Source organism: Danio rerio, chromosome 13, assembly GCF_052040795.2.
Source record: "Danio rerio strain M-AB ecotype USA chromosome 13, GRCz13ab, whole genome shotgun sequence".
NCBI classification, from domain to species: Eukaryota; Metazoa; Chordata; class Actinopteri; order Cypriniformes; family Danionidae; genus Danio; species Danio rerio.
In genome coordinates, this window is record NC_141033.1 from 4118107 (window position 1) to 4134078 (window position 15972).

Genomic DNA, 15972 nt, shown 5'->3' on the forward strand with positions numbered 1-15972 from the left:
GTGAAAAATGGACCATAATGACATGTCCATGATGTCCAATGTGTCAGAAGGCGTAAAAAGGTTTCTGACTGTATTTTTCCCATCCGATGTGACACCTATTAATTAAACACAGTTGGAAATAGCACCTTCCATAATCACAGAGGAAATGAAGTAATGTTCAAATTTAGCTTTCTCTGGCAGGTGTCTGCACAGGAGACCGACCAGAGAGCACAGAGAGCGATAATTGACACACAATCTTTAGCTATAGATGAAAAGAGGAAGTGGACCTACTGTATTCTCAGCTTTCACATTCAAAGCATTTCCCAAATTCATTCCCATTCGTGGTTGTAAGAGCAGTCTGTTAATCTACAAACAGAAAACAGAAATGTTTGTAAAGATTTTCTTTAAAAATACAATGTTTGAGGCAGCACATTGCAATATAAACAGAAGGACAAAACACGCATGAATCCAAATTCACAGTTCACAGTTTTTTTTACCATTAATTTTGTATTTTAAAAAAAAACAACCCAAGCTCATTCTGAAAATTCATTTCTGAATCCCGCGGACGTTTCTGGAGACTGCGATTTACATAGCCAGAGGTCCGTATAGCTGCATTTTGTTTTTTCAAGCGAACGCTATGGGGCGATGTGATGCCACTCCTCTTCTTTTGCTGACGGCTCACCTCCGTCTGGAGGGCTTTCCCATTGCAACCAGTTTGTCCGGTTAGCTCGTCGTGTACTTCAGTGGAGCGGAGAGCCGGAGGGGAGCCAACCGCGACGACCGGGTTCGAGTCCGGGGAAGAGCGGTTCCAGAATTCAGGTAAGACAAAAACAGAATCCAAAAAATAAAGCGAACGAGTTCAGAACAGGGCGAGAATGTGGTGAAATCCAAAAATGTGGTTAAAATCAGATGAGGGCTTTTCTTTTTCTGGACGGCTTTTGTAAATCGTTGCTTAGGTTTAGGGAAGGAGGAGGAGCAGAAGGAGGGTGGGTCGGCCGATTGGCCGTACACCCAGTCAGTCATTCAGTCAGTCGGACAGACGGTCGCTCGACAGCGGCCTCTGGCGACTTTATGCAAGAACGGAGCCCTCTCGCAAGCCTACGCCATTCGCGCCCGCACTGTTCTCGTGTAAACGCTGTTGAGTGACCGTCTGTCTGCAGATTCGCGAAAACAAAAACTGCACAAATACGTACCTCCTGGGACGTATTTCACGGCCTCCAGAAATGTCCGCAGGGCTACGTTTCCAGAATGAGCCTGGGTTGTTAAAAAAGCATGCCTTAACCAGAGGTGGGTAGAGTATCCAAAATCTATACTCAAGTAAAAGTACAAGTACTTGCAGAAATGTTGGTTTGTGGACAGTCATGGCTAAGACAAAAGAGCTCAGTCAGGACCTGTGGCTGCGCATTTTGGTTGCTCATAAGTCACAGATGGGCTGTAAGACCATAGCTAAATGTTACATATAGCACCCTTTATTGGATTTGTCATCTGAAAGATACCCGGAGTATTTTACTAGGGCTGAGTCACTTTTTTATCAGGGGGTTGCCACAGCGGAATAAACCGCCAACCATTCCAGCACATGTTTTACGCATATGTTCCAGTGGCAACCCAGTACTGGGAAACACCCATACACTCTCATATTCATACAAACACTCGCACACTACAGCGTATTTAGTTTATTTAATTCACCTATAGCGCATGTGTTTGGACTGTGGGGGGAAACCGGGGAACCCGGAGGAAACCAAACACGGGGAGAACATGCAAACTCCACACAGAAATGCCAAATGGCCCAGCTGGGACTTGAACCATTCACTTTCCTGCTGTGGGGCGACAGTACTAACCACAAAGCCACCACGCCGCCTCGATACTATAAAACGTCCTTTATTAATCCATTACATGCGTGTTAATCTCAGACATCACCGCTGAAGGAGGTGTGGATTGTAGCAGACAAACAGACACGACACAGCAGCGGCTCCTTCTGTCAGCGCTCAACAAATCTCAAACGCTGCATAAACTGACTTACAAGGCGGGAAAGCAGCAGCGTGGTTTTGTTGTAAATGTCCACAATAAAACATTCATGCCGCACTTTTAATTATTAAGCATTAGGATGAATTATTAAGCGTGTCTTCATGGTCAGGTGTTGCCGTGTTTGATGTTCAGGGAGTGAAAGCGCTTCACGCTGGGCTTTTGTGACTCATGTTAGAGGTTTTGGGTGTTATGATTGGCCAACACCCAACCATCCCTTGTTTTGAGTGCTTGATCTCTTTATACAGATACTAGGTATATACTGTACAGCTCAAGTCAGAATTATTATCCCTCCTGAATATTGTTTTCCCTAATTTCTGTTTAACGGAGAGAAGATATTTTTTTCAGCACATTTCTAAACATAATAATTTAATAACTTATTTCTAATCACTGCTTTATTTTATCTTTGCCATGATGACAGTCAATAATATTTGACTAGATATTCTTCAAGATACTAGTCATCAGCTTAAAGTGACATTTAAAGGCTTAACTAGGTTAATTAGGCAAGAAGGGAAATTAGTCAAGTCATTATATAACAGTGGCTTGTTCTGGAGACAATCGGAAACAAATATTGCTAAAAGGGCTTATAATTTTGACCTTAAAATCTGTTTTTTTTTTTTTTTAATTAAAAACTGCTTTTATTCTAGCGGAAATAAAACACATAAGACCTTTTCCAAAAGAAATAATATTATAGGAAATACTGCAAAAGAATTCCTTGCTCTGTTAAACATCAGTTGGGAATTATATATATATAAAAAAAAATATCACAGGAGGGCTAATGATTTTGCACTATATATAGTGCTGTCAAAATTAGTGCGCTAGCGCATGCGATTAATTTGAAATATTTAACGCCTAAAAAAATTAACGCAATTAATGCAATTGCAGGGTTTTTTTTATTCATTTACATCCTGTTGTGGTCGACGTGTGTTTAACGTGCAAAGAAATATGGATAAGACCAAGGAAGCACTTTTTGAAGGCAAGTTTCAGTATAAAACAATTAATGTTGTATTACCAGCCTATCCAGCATTTCCTCCAGAGTTTCATGCAATTTCGCATTTCACACACACACACACACACACACACACACACACACACACACACACACACACACACACACACACACACACACACACACACACACACACATGTGTCATTTTATACTGTCCATGTATATTGTATTGCCCTCACCCCACCCTACCCCTAAACCCAACCATCACAGGAGACTGTGTGCAGCTTTACTCTCTGATTAAACTCATTCTGTAGGATTTGTAAGCATTTTGAGAAATGAGGACGTCACCAATGTCCTTATATTTCACCTCCTTTTTGTAATACCTGTGTCATACCCATGACATTATAAAGATTTGTGTCCTAATATGTCACAAAAACACGTACACACACACACACACACACAGCCAGAGCGACTCCCTTGAGATTCAACTTGCATGATCGCATTCATCAAATTTGCTTAAACTAAGAGTTCTAAAGTATGACTGTATTTCACGAGGATTCTGACAGAACAACGTGAAGCAGACACTTGCGTTTAAGGGGGAAACACATCAAACTTAATAAAACACTGGAGGGCACGTGCTGAAAGGCAGAGGAATGCGCTGTCTGAGAGCTTGCGACATCATCTGGCATTTTCTGAGTACATTTACATGGACACCAGTACTCTGCTTTTAATATGATTAAGATAATACTCTTATTAAGAGTCTACCATGTAAGCAGTGATTTTTGATTATCTTAAAGGACCACCGAGTCACGAAATGCAGAGGTTTTTATTTCCGTTCGGGATGTGTTATCAAATTCCCTTAAAACAGAAGTCGAAATTTTTAAAATTAAACATCTGAAGTTGCATGAAACTCTGGAGGAAACGCTGGAGAGTCTGGTGATACGACATTAATTGTTTTATACTGAATCTTGCCTCCAAAAAGTGCTTCCTTGGTCTTATCCATATTTCTTTGCACTTTGAACACACGTCAACCACAACAGGAAATTAAAAAAAAACTGCAACTGCGATAATTTTTTTTAATGCATTAAATATGTCAAATTAATTAACGCACTAATTTTGACAGCACTAATATATATATATATATATATATATATATATATATATATATATAATAAAATGTATGTGGAAAGGAAAGTTAATGGTTTCATGGATGTGTTCATTCTGATTGTTTCAGATTATCCTACACCATGAAACTCGCTGTCGTTCTGCTGCTCTGTGGCTGCTGTGTGCTGTTTAAACACAACTGTGAAGCTCAAGGTAAATACTTTATTTGTTATTAAAATGATCCCTTTTATTCTGTATATTCTCAAGCATGTGTATACAGGGTTGGCGGGGTCCATGTCTGGTGTTGGAATATGTTAATGTCATGCTGATCACCAGCGATCGCTGATATATACATGACTCTTCACCAGGACCTTAATTCTGTCACTTTATGAACTACATATCCCGTCATGCACCTCACACACACCTGTTCCGGAATCATCATTGATTACACACAGCACACAGCTGGGAGCTGATCTAAGACCGATTACAGGGACTATATAGACTGCTCACATTGACACACACATTGCTGAGTCTTGGTGCCCTATCATCTACCTGGCGCAGTAAGGAGCAAGACATGTATGGCACGATTTGTTGCTATTTTCAAACCAGCGCAACAGTAATTTTTATGTTTTGCACCACGTTGTTTAAATAGCAAATCTATTTGCGCTACTGTGTGGACTCATGGGTGTTCTGGTCTATAAAGTGTCACTTTAAGTTGAATACTAGTATCTTGAAAAATGTGTAGTCAAATATTATACACTGTCATCATGGCAAAGATAAAATAAATCAGTTATTAAATGTGTTATTAGAACATCACATTTATAAATGTGTTGAAAAAAATTGTGTTTCTTTTAAAGAGAATTTGGGGAAATAAATATACAGGGAAGCTAATAATTCTGACTTCAACTGTGTATAAAATACAGGCTGTTAATTTCCTCAAGTCATTTCTAGCAGCTGTGCTGCAACAGGATCCCGGTGAGTAGATTACATAAAACTCAGTGTCAGAGGCCTTTGATGCTTCCTCTGAGGCCGATCCGTCTCTTGAGGATTCAGCTGTGAAATTCCAGTCTGCTAAGAGAATGTGACAAATTTGCATCTCAGTTGTTGGGTGCACGAGTTTGTGTCTTACACGCGTGTTGGAGGCAAAGGTCAACATCAAGAGTCTTCCTCCACATGTCTAAATGAGCCTGGAGATCAGGTCGGTTTTGCCCATTGGACCCTTTTCACATTTCTGAGTTTCTCAGTAGTGGATGTCGTCATAGTTGCACTTTAAAAAAATCCGTAAATTGGCAGTTTTCTGCATTTTGTGATTTATGTTTATATTTTTATGCTTCTGAATTGCATTGTGGGGCCTTCATTTTTTTCAACAACTTTTAACCATTAAAAGTTGGAAAAGAGTGACTTTTATTAACAGTTTTAAGTTAACAGTTTAAGTTTTTAGTTTAAAGTGATATATTGTCTGGGTTGGTGTTGTATATTACGCTACAAAAACCTTGCCAGTACATTTTCTGCCATTTTATAGGTTTCTTTCTCTACACTACCTGACCAAAGTCTTGTCGTCCATCCCAGTTGTAAAAGCAACACATTATAACTTGTCTTCTATTTTGGAAAAGTGTCAGAAGGTCGATTTTTCTGATGAATCATCTGTTGAACTGCATCACAAGCATCACAAACTACAGAAGACCTACTGGAACCAGCATGGACCCAAGATTCTCACAGAAATCAGTCATGTTTGGTGAAGGAAAAATCATGGTTTGGGGTTACATTCAGTATGGGGGCGTGCAAGAGATCTGCAGAGTGGATGATCAACATCAACAGCCTGAGGTATCAAGACATTTGTGCTGCCCATTACATTACAAACCACAGGAGAGGGCAAATTCTCCAGCAGGATAGCGCTCCTCATAGTTCAGCCTCCACATCAAAGCTCCTGAAAGCAAAGAAGGTCAAGGTGCTCCAGGATTGGCCAGCCCAGTCACCAGACATGAACATTATTAAGCATGTCTGGGGTAAGATGGAGAAGAAGCCATTAAGGATGAATCCAAAGAATCTTGATGAACGCTGGGAGTCCTGCAAGAACGCTTTCTTTGCCATTCCAGATGACTTTATTAATCAGTGATTTGAGTCATGTCAGAGATGTATGGATGCAGTCCTCCAAGCTCATGATAGAGTCAGACACAATATTTCATTCTGTCTCCACTGCAGCATGACTTTATATTCTATACTGGACATCATTTCTGTTCAGTGACAAGAGTTGTCTAAGTAAAGTCAGACCTTAGTGTCTTAATTAAAGAATTAAAAATCAAGGCATGATCATATTTTATTTGGTAAAATAAGCATAATCTAGAGGCATTTGCCTTTCATAGAAGCCACTTCTAATACCAAATGATCAACTAGAAGTCAACTTATTATTTGCTGTTCCTAAAACTTGGATACACGACAAGAATTTAATCAGGTAGTGTATATATTATGTCATATTTTTACTATTAAATACTAAAATGTCAATAAAAGTCACTTTGTAAAACTGTAGAGTTGAATTTTCAACATCAAAAGTGAACAGATCAGAGATCAGGGTCCCATAATGTTGTTCACAACCGTAAATAAACCGTAAAGAAAACACAAAATACAGAAAATGTTAATTGACACATATTTTTATAGTGTGCGAAAACTTAGACCGCGATGAATAGGAGAGAACAACAAATCCTTTTTTTACAATCTTATTTGTTGAAATAACAAAAGAAAAACTCCACAATAGTGTTATCAAGACATTCAGAGAAAGAAAAAAAATTGTGTTAGACCGATGACGACAGCCAGAAGAGAACACAACGTCAAATTTACTATCCTGCCCCGTAGACGCTGCATTAGAAACACCGCAGTGGTAATTAATTGTAATTTGATGTAAAGATGATATAATACATAAATAAATACATATTAAAGATCATCATACATAAAAAAATCTAAATAATAAAAGCTTCCAATGATTTAAGGTACTGGTAAATCATGTCATAGCAGTCTTGTGAAAAGGGTCCACATGAGAAAAAAGCCTATTCTGTGCATGTCCAAAAGACAGATTACAGAGCAAATCAGTCAGAGGCTTCCAGCTCCGAGGCTTAAACTTGGAAACAAGCCATCGCAATGCAAAACTGATCCAGACAGACAGACGGAGTGTGTGCCAGTGACGATTGCCACAACGTGAAATCAGAAATGAGAAACAGATCAGTTTCTGGCCTCTGCTCAACACTATCGGTGACTGCTGAACATTATATTGCAGCTTTGATGTGTCATAGTAGTCATGGTGCGCTGGTGTTAAAGGGATAGTTCACCTAAAACAATTATTAGCATTAATTAAAGCAAAAACTGGTAAATCATCTTTTATTTGTCAATAATATGTTCCTGTAAAAATCATTAGTGTGAAAAGGAACAAAAGTTGTTAGTACTGTTCTGCCCTAGCGTTCATTTTATATAAAAAACTCCTGTCAAACATATCGTTAAAGTGTTTTTTTAGGAAAATAAAGGCTGAAGCATGTATTTCTAATGTGCCTGTGCTTGACTTTAAGCAGAGTTGGGCAAACTACAGCCCGTGGGCCATATGCAGCCCACTGAACACTTTCATCCGGCCCGCGAGGGAGTTTTTAAAATACTACTTCTGAGTAACGATTTGGTTTCAGAATTAGTAAATTAATGATGCAATACAAGTGAACACCATTTGATGGCAGTATTGTAAGTAGTACAGTTAGGGCAACCAGTAGAATTAGAACACACTCTCTGATATTAAAATGCTGAATGATTAAAAAAAGAGTCAGGCAAAAAACAATTGACTCTGAATGTCATGGGCCCTATCATACACCCGGCGCAATGTGGCGCAAGGCGCGACGCAATTGTTGTTTGCTAGTTTCAGAGTCGTTTTGACGTTTTGCACCACGCTGTTAAAATAGCAAATGCATTAGCGCTCATATGTGCGCCTATAGGCGTTCTGGTCTAAAAAGGAGGCGTTCTGAGGTGCATTGCTGGCGCGTTGCTATTTTGAGAAACTATAATAGATTTTTTAATAGACCAAAACAAACCCAGTCTAGAGTCCAGAGCAGAGAGCGTTAGTTGTGCGCTTACACACTGCATAATACACACAAGATGTAGAGCAATACGCAAATATCTTTACAGATGAAAAATAATTAAAATATTAAGGATATATATAGGATATAATAAGGAAATATAATATATATAATAATAATATAATAATATATATATATATATATATATATATATATATATATATATATATATATATATATATATATATATATATATATATATAAATATAAAGGATTAAAATATTACAAAACATATTATTTTCTAGCCTACATAAATTTAAAAACCATACATTCATGCCTTCTTCATCTTGGGGGGGGGTGGGGGGTTCAGTTTATTCATAGCAACTTGCTTTTGTATAATGTTATTGTTATTAGCAGTATTATTTATTATATCCATATTCATATTTGTCAGGACTTTTAGTGACATATTAGAAGTTTAAAAATATATATTTATAAACAATAATAATGTAAAGAGAAATAAATCTGTAACAAAACAGAAAATGTGCTCGTAGTTTATTACAAGGTGATTTTCCTGTAGCGTAATATACAACACCATCCAAGACAATATGTCACTTTAGCCTATTAAACATGTTCACTTATTCAAACTGTTCAAGGTTAAAATTTGTTAGAAGAAAAATCTGTGTCCCATAATAAATTCAAAAGCAGAAATGAACAGGGAAAGTGGCTCATTTACTGATAAGTTTTTTATTTACGGAATAAAAAAAAGTAAATGAATGTTACAGCTACTGTGGTCAATATTTTTATCCCACCTTTTGTAAGAGATTATTTGATTGGCTACAGAGCAAACTGTTGTCCAACGACTTGCTTAATTACCATACCTTACCTAATTAACCCACTTTAAGCTGAATAATAGTATACTGTAAAATATCTAGTGAAATATTTTGAACTGTAGATAAAAGAAATCAGTTTTTAGTAACGAGTTGTTAACCATTGTTGAAATTGACTACCCTTTTGCAATCAAAAAATGTCAATATAGTGAAAGTCAATGGGGCAAAAACAGCCACCAACATAATGAAAGTGTAATAATTGTGCCCTAAGACTATTGCTGAATTTCTGAAAATTTTAAAGCATTTTCCCAAAATACAGGTATGTCGCAATAAGATTTGTCACCAAAAATCATTCCATTAGCTGAAACACAGAGAAAGCTGTGGCCAAATTAAGACTCAGAGTGGATGAAAACATCCCCAACAGCACTCAAAGATTAAAAATATAATGTTTTTTTTATGCTCTCTTCACTTGGGAAATACTTGAAAAAGAATTAATTAATAATTTTGTCTCATACAAATAATACACAGTTTGCATGTTGTCCCTATGTTGGCGTGGGTTTCCTCCAGGTGCTCCGGTTTCCCCCACAAGTCCAAAGACATGCACTATAGGTGAATTGGGTAGGCTTAACTCGACCGTTTTGTATGTGTGTGAATGAGTGTGTATGGATGCTTCCCAGTGATGGGCTGCAGCTGGAAGTTGGCGGTTCATTCCGCTGTGGCGACCCCACATTTATAAAGGGACTAAGGCAAAAAGAAAATGAATGAATACAAATAAAATACAGTATGCTATTTGTTTTAATGTTTGTTTCAAAAAATCTAAGTAGATGTATAATTTCATTATATTGCAGCTGATTGGATTGTAATCCGTCCTCGCTTGTCTGTCCTGGCTAAATGTTTTTCTAGCAGTGCAAACGGCTGAGTGGATCCTGAGGCTGAGTGATCCTTGTGGTTCACATGGATCTAGTTACCTCTCCCTCAGCTCCTTCAGACTCCACCTGCTCCCCAGAGACACACACACATGGCCAGTCCGGGGTTAAAACTGAGGGGGAAACCCATACCTGAATGTTTTAATGGCACCAAGGCGCTGAGCTTGGCCACAGGGGTTCTGGAGAGGCAATATAGGATTTCATGGAAGGAATAAATTTAGCTCACTCTGGTTTTCTCATGCAGTGAGCCACTCGCTGCGGGTCTGTTTGAGGTGAACCACAGAGACCAGAGGATGGAGAGAATTACAACACCTGTCGCATTACTAACAACACTACTAAAGCAGAAAATACAGCCATTGAGATCAACTGGAATCATTTACATTGTCGTTTAGCAGATGCTTTTATCCAAAGCGACTTACAAACGAGGACAAGGAAGCAATTTACACAACTATAAGAGCAACAATGAGTAAGTGCTGTAGGCAAGTTTCAGCTATGTAAAGTGTAAGAAGCAAAAACATTAGTAATTTTTTTTTCTTTTTGTAGTACAGTTAGCGGTGGAGCCAGAGAGGCAATTGCAGATTAGGAAGTGAAGTATAGACTAAATAGTTGAGAAGACAGTGAGTGACTCTGCCGTTCTGATGCAGTTAGGGAGTTCATTCCACCAACTAGGCAGATTGAATGCGAGAGTTCGGGAAAGTGATTCACAGAACGCAAGTTTCTGGAGGACACATACATCTGCAGAAGTGAGAGCAGATAAGAAGGAGCAAAGCCAGAAGTTGCTTTGTAAGCAAACATCAGAGCTTTGAATTTGATGCGAGCAGCAACTGGCAGCCAGTGCAAACGGATGAGTAGCAGAGTGAGATGTGCTCTTTTAGGTTCATTAAAGACCACTCGTGCTGCTGCGTTCTGAAGCAGCTGAAGAGGTTTGATAAAGTTAGCTTTAAACCAAATACAAAAATGATCTTAGACAATGTTTAACTGCCATCATTTATTTCCTTTTGAAATAAGCTGTACATTGAGATGAAGAAAAAATATTTATCTTCTTGTCTAAGTTTGTCCTCTAACAGATCTTAAAACTAGACAGATTGTTTAAACTACTCTGTTCCAATTCACTATGACCATTTATGTGAAGCTGCTTTGACACAATCTACATTGTGAAAGCGCCATACAAATAAAGCTGAATTGAATTAAACTTATAAGGCTGTTATGTTAATTTTGAACAAGTTTTTTTTTTTACTCAACTTCACAAGGCTAAAAGTGCCCATAGTTGAAGAATGGCCCTTATATTAAATAATATTTACCATGGCTTCTATTAGTTGTGGCAATATTGCACAATTTTCCTGTTGTGGTCTGTTTTTTTTTTTTTTTAGAATTTTAAATTATACAAAAACAAAATCAAAGTGAACTAAATGGAAAACAAATTTCTGATTTCTATGAAATGTCATGTCATTGAGAAACCATTGAGATTGCAAACATCAAACGCGGTAAAGATTTAGAGCTGGAGGCTTTTCTCCAGTGAGTGCAGGAGGTTATTTACAGCAAATCTGTCTGTCAGCACTCTGAGATCATCAGACTTCTGTTTGCCCGCACACACACACACACACACACACACACACTCACTCTCTAGTGTTTACGAGTTTTTCAGGGGTGTAGATTTTGTCTAACAGTTGGCAATAGGCACATGAATAATACAGATAAAGTTATTCTTATAAGGAAATGTAGTTTATATGCAGTATATGGAAAGTCTTACCAATTGCAGGACTAACGTTATGGTCACCAACATAGCAGACTCAGCCAAAATGCCTTGGCATCATCTGTATGAAGAAAATGATTATTTCACGTGATGTTTAAGTGAATAAAATAGCCTTCACAGCAAACTTAACTTTACTTTACTAGTATACCTACTGCCTCACTGAAAAGTGGAACTGTTAACTTATTTTTTTTAATAACTAATGCGCATACACTTGAAAAAAGTGATTAGTTGAAAAAGTGAGTAAACTCATTGCAATGATTAAGTAAATAAACCACATGCATAATTATAAAAATTAAGTTATGTGAACTTAACAGCTCTAAGTTCTTACATTTTTTGGAAAATCAACCTTTTTTTAGTCATTGCTTTTTACAGTGTAGTGTATTTAACTTTTAATTTTAAGGTAACAAGTTTACTTTTTGTTTCTGTATAAACCCGGCAGGCACGCAACCTCATAAGACGTTGATATTAGGTTAGATTTAGGTCATGACGTCAGGTAACCAAAATTTAATGTCTAGCCAGCGTCTAAGGACAACATTATTTTGACGTCCAATAACAACGTCAAATTACATTGATATTTAGTTGATTTTAGGTTGGAAAGTGACCAAAATCCAACATTTGATAGTGTCATAATGATAATGTCCACACAGCGTCAAGGTGTAACATGATTAGACGTTGATATCTGGTTGATTTTTGGTTGGACATTGATGTTGGCCTGACGTTGCGTTCTGACGTCAACCTGATTTTCATTTCCAAATAAAATCCAACATGCCCATGACGTTGGGGTACAACGTCAGTATGACGTCATGTTGATGTCCTGTGCCTGCAGTGAAGTCAACTAGTTTTTACATTGTAGCTATTTATGTGTTTTCCAACCCCTTATCTGTCACTCTTCCACAGGTGTGACTTTCTCTTATTTTTTTTTCACAAACTACCTGCCTATCCAAGTTTTAGGAACAACAAATAATTACTGGACTTCTGGTTGATCATTTGGTATCAGAAGTGGCTTATAGGTAAGGCAAATGCCTCTAGATTACGCTTATTTTACCAAAATAAAATATAATCATGTCTTGATTTTGAATTATTTCATTAAGACAGTAAGATTTGACTTTGCTTAGACAAAAGTCTTGTCACTCAACAGAAATAATGTCCAGTATAGAATATAAAGTCCTGCTGCAGTGGAAACAGAATGAATATTGTGTCTGACTCCATCATGAGCTTAGAGGACTGCATCCATACATCTCTGCAATGACCCCAATCACTTTAATAATAAAGTCATCTGGAATGGCAAAGAAAGCGTTCTTGCAGGACTCCTCAAGATTTTTCAGATTCATCTTCAATGTCTTCTCCTTCATCTTACCCCAGAAATGCTCAATAATATTAATATCTGGTGACTGGGCTGGCCAATCAGGGAGCACCTTCTTTGCTTTTAGGAACTTTGACATGCAGGCTGAAGTTTGAGAAGGAGCGCTATCCTGCATAGGAATTTGCCCTCTCCTGTGGTTTGTAATGTAATGGGCAGCACAAATGTCTTGATACCTCAAGCTGATCTACCTCTGCAGATCTCTCAAACGCCCCAATACTGACTGTAAACCCAAACCATGATTTCTCCTTCACCAAACTTGACTAATTTCTGTGAGAATCTTGTCTCTATGAGCGTTCCAGTAGGTCTTCTGCAGTTTGGGATGCAGTTCAACAGATGATCCATCAGAATAATCGACCTTCTGCCACTTCTCCAAATGATTAACTAGAAGTCAAGTTATTATGTGTTGCTCTTACAACTGAGATCGAAGACAAGACTTTTGTCAGGCAGTGTATAAATCATATGCCTGTTAAAAATACAAAGATGTGATGGACGAGACCCACAGAAGCATCAAGATTTTTACACGATGTTGAAGTCTGAGCAATGCATGTGACTTCATTCTCTATATGAGAGGCGTCTTTAAGCTGCCAGCACCAAAAGCTCCTTTTTTACAAAGTATTAAATACATTTCAGTAGTTTCGGACTTTCTCCTCGTGTCATTTCATTGTTTTTACCAAAATCTGGTTCAACTCGATGTCAACAGCTCCTTAAGAAACGTTATTCCTATGAAAAAGCATGACATGTTCAACACTTATTTCACTTATTATATCATTATAACATGACATCGCTGCTTTCAGAGCTTTCCTGAAGATAAATACCAAACAAATAACGCAAGTGAAACAACTACTGTTGTCAATTTCATGTGAAGTAAGAGTTCGTGATGACGTGTGGGGGCTGTAGTGCTGTCCCATTTCTTGGGGGTAAATTTGAAGTCCTTCCGCTTCACACTCTGTTTCAAGGGCCAAGGGGAAGGACTAGGGGTCACAAATGGAATTGGGATTGGGCCTAAGTCACTGCTTTGACATTAATAATAACAATAAATCAACTAAACCCTTGCTTTCAGTCCATATTTAGCTTCAAAACAAGAGTAATTACGAGAACAGATTTGTTTGGCTTTCAATGTGAAACTAATCCTTCAGCTGTCTCAGCGTTTAAGAGATTACGACTCGTATTGTTGTTTGGGACCGGTCTCTGTTATCACGTTCTGCTTTTCAGCTGTCCCTGCATTGCGTTTCCAGGAATACAGGTCTTACTCTTGGCCGGATTACACGGAAAATGCTTCCCATTCCAGCGCCGGCGAATAAATACGAGCTTGCATGCATTGTCTCGCACATCCCAGATAGTGGCACGATTATCCAAGCATGTCAGATACGGGAACCTACTTAAAAGCGTGCACGTGGTTGGCAGATTGAAATAGTTTTGGAGCTTCCTGGCTGTAGGGAATAATAATTTGGTGGAGAAGGCAGTGTGTCCCTGTGTTGAGCGCTGCTGTGATGTAAGCCCTGGTTTAAAGGTTGGGCTCTGGGCGATGGCGAATTCTTGTGATGTTTGGGCAAAGCTCATACGGGCGGAGACATGAGCACATTCCTCTCCTCCCACCGCACACGCTCCCCTCGTGCCCATCACCGCAGACACACGCGCCGGCTGGCCCTCCACCAGCACACACACACCCTGTACTAACATCCAAAACCCAATACTCGATTAGCACAGCCAAGAATGCTAAATCACTCGGTCGGGACGGTGATGATGGTGAATCATTTCCTGTGCCATCATAAAAAGTTTGATATAAAAGAGCGTGTGTGTTATTTACCCAACATGAAGCCGAATGATCATGCAAATGATTAAGTTTGGACATTATACAACACATGCCTTCAGTATAGAAGGCCTGTTTTTAGTTTAATCATGGGTCACGTGTTTTCTTTTTCTGTCCCGTGCAACATCATAAAACTTTTATATAAAAGAGCGTGTGTATTATTGACCCTATATGAAGCCGAATGTACACTTACTGGCCACTTTAATAGGTACACCTTACTAGTTACAGGTTGGACCCCCTTTTGGCTTCAGAACTGCCCTAATCCTTCGTGCCATAGCTTCAACAAGCTACAGGAAATATTCCTCAGAGATATTGAAATGATAGCATCACGCAGTTGCTGCAGATTTGTCGGCTGGACATTTATGATGTGAATCTCCCGTTCCACCACATCCCAAGGTGGTCTATTGGATTGAGATCTGGTGACTGGTGTAATGGAGGCCAGCTAGTGAAGTGCTGTGCAGGTGAACCTCACTCCTCTGACCTCTATAATGCTGCGTTCATATCAGACGCGGAAGAAGCGTCAAGCAAGAGTGATTTACATGTGAAGTCAATGCAAAGGCATGTATAGACATCCTGTGGCGCAAATGAAGTGATTCACGCGAATGAAGCGGCACGAGTTGAGCGTTTTGTGGGGTTGAGCGTTTTGCGCGGTTGATGCACATTTCGCATAAATCGCTCGAGTAGGAAAACACTAAACTTCAGCGGACATTTTTTGGTGTGTGTTTTAACCAACACAATCTCACAGCAATTCATAACTTTTTGATTTAGTGGCTAATTCGTATAAATTCATACAATCTAATTCATACTATTTAGTACGATTTGCTCATCCTCCAATGACGGTTGGGGTTAGGGGTGGGGTTGGGTGCCACGCCTCCTTTTTAAAATCGTACATTTACGTACGACTGAACTCGTATGAATTCATACGAATTAGCCACTAAACTGACGTGAAATACTTCCATTTCCTCATGAGATCAGGCTGGTTTTAACAATACTATCATATTAACCATAACAATGGATGACATCAAGTAAAATAATAAACAAGGAAATAATAATAACAAAATAATTTTAAAACAATAAAATTAAATAATAAAAAAAATGTTACAGAGGCAAATTATCTAATTAAATAATATTTACAAAGTCCTTTTCACACGATTTGGAGATTCATCAGACCAGGCAGCATTTCTCCAATATTC

The 15972-nt window shown here is 38.4% G+C and overlaps 1 protein-coding gene across 4 annotated transcripts in view; it reads left to right on the top strand.

The window, feature by feature from the left end:
* Window positions 1-15972, top strand: part of dlk2 (delta-like 2 homolog (Drosophila)) — a 43093-nt gene that overhangs the window by 15694 nt on the left and 11427 nt on the right. For all 4 annotated transcript variants that reach the window (XM_087278965.1, XM_087278967.1, XM_087278964.1 and 1 more), the window contains exon 2: window positions 4185-4267. In XM_087278965.1, the coding sequence (XP_087135091.1) occupies window positions 4198-4267 (70 nt within the window). In that variant the 5' untranslated portion in view covers window positions 4185-4197. The remainder of the gene's footprint in view (window positions 1-4184; window positions 4268-15972) is intronic.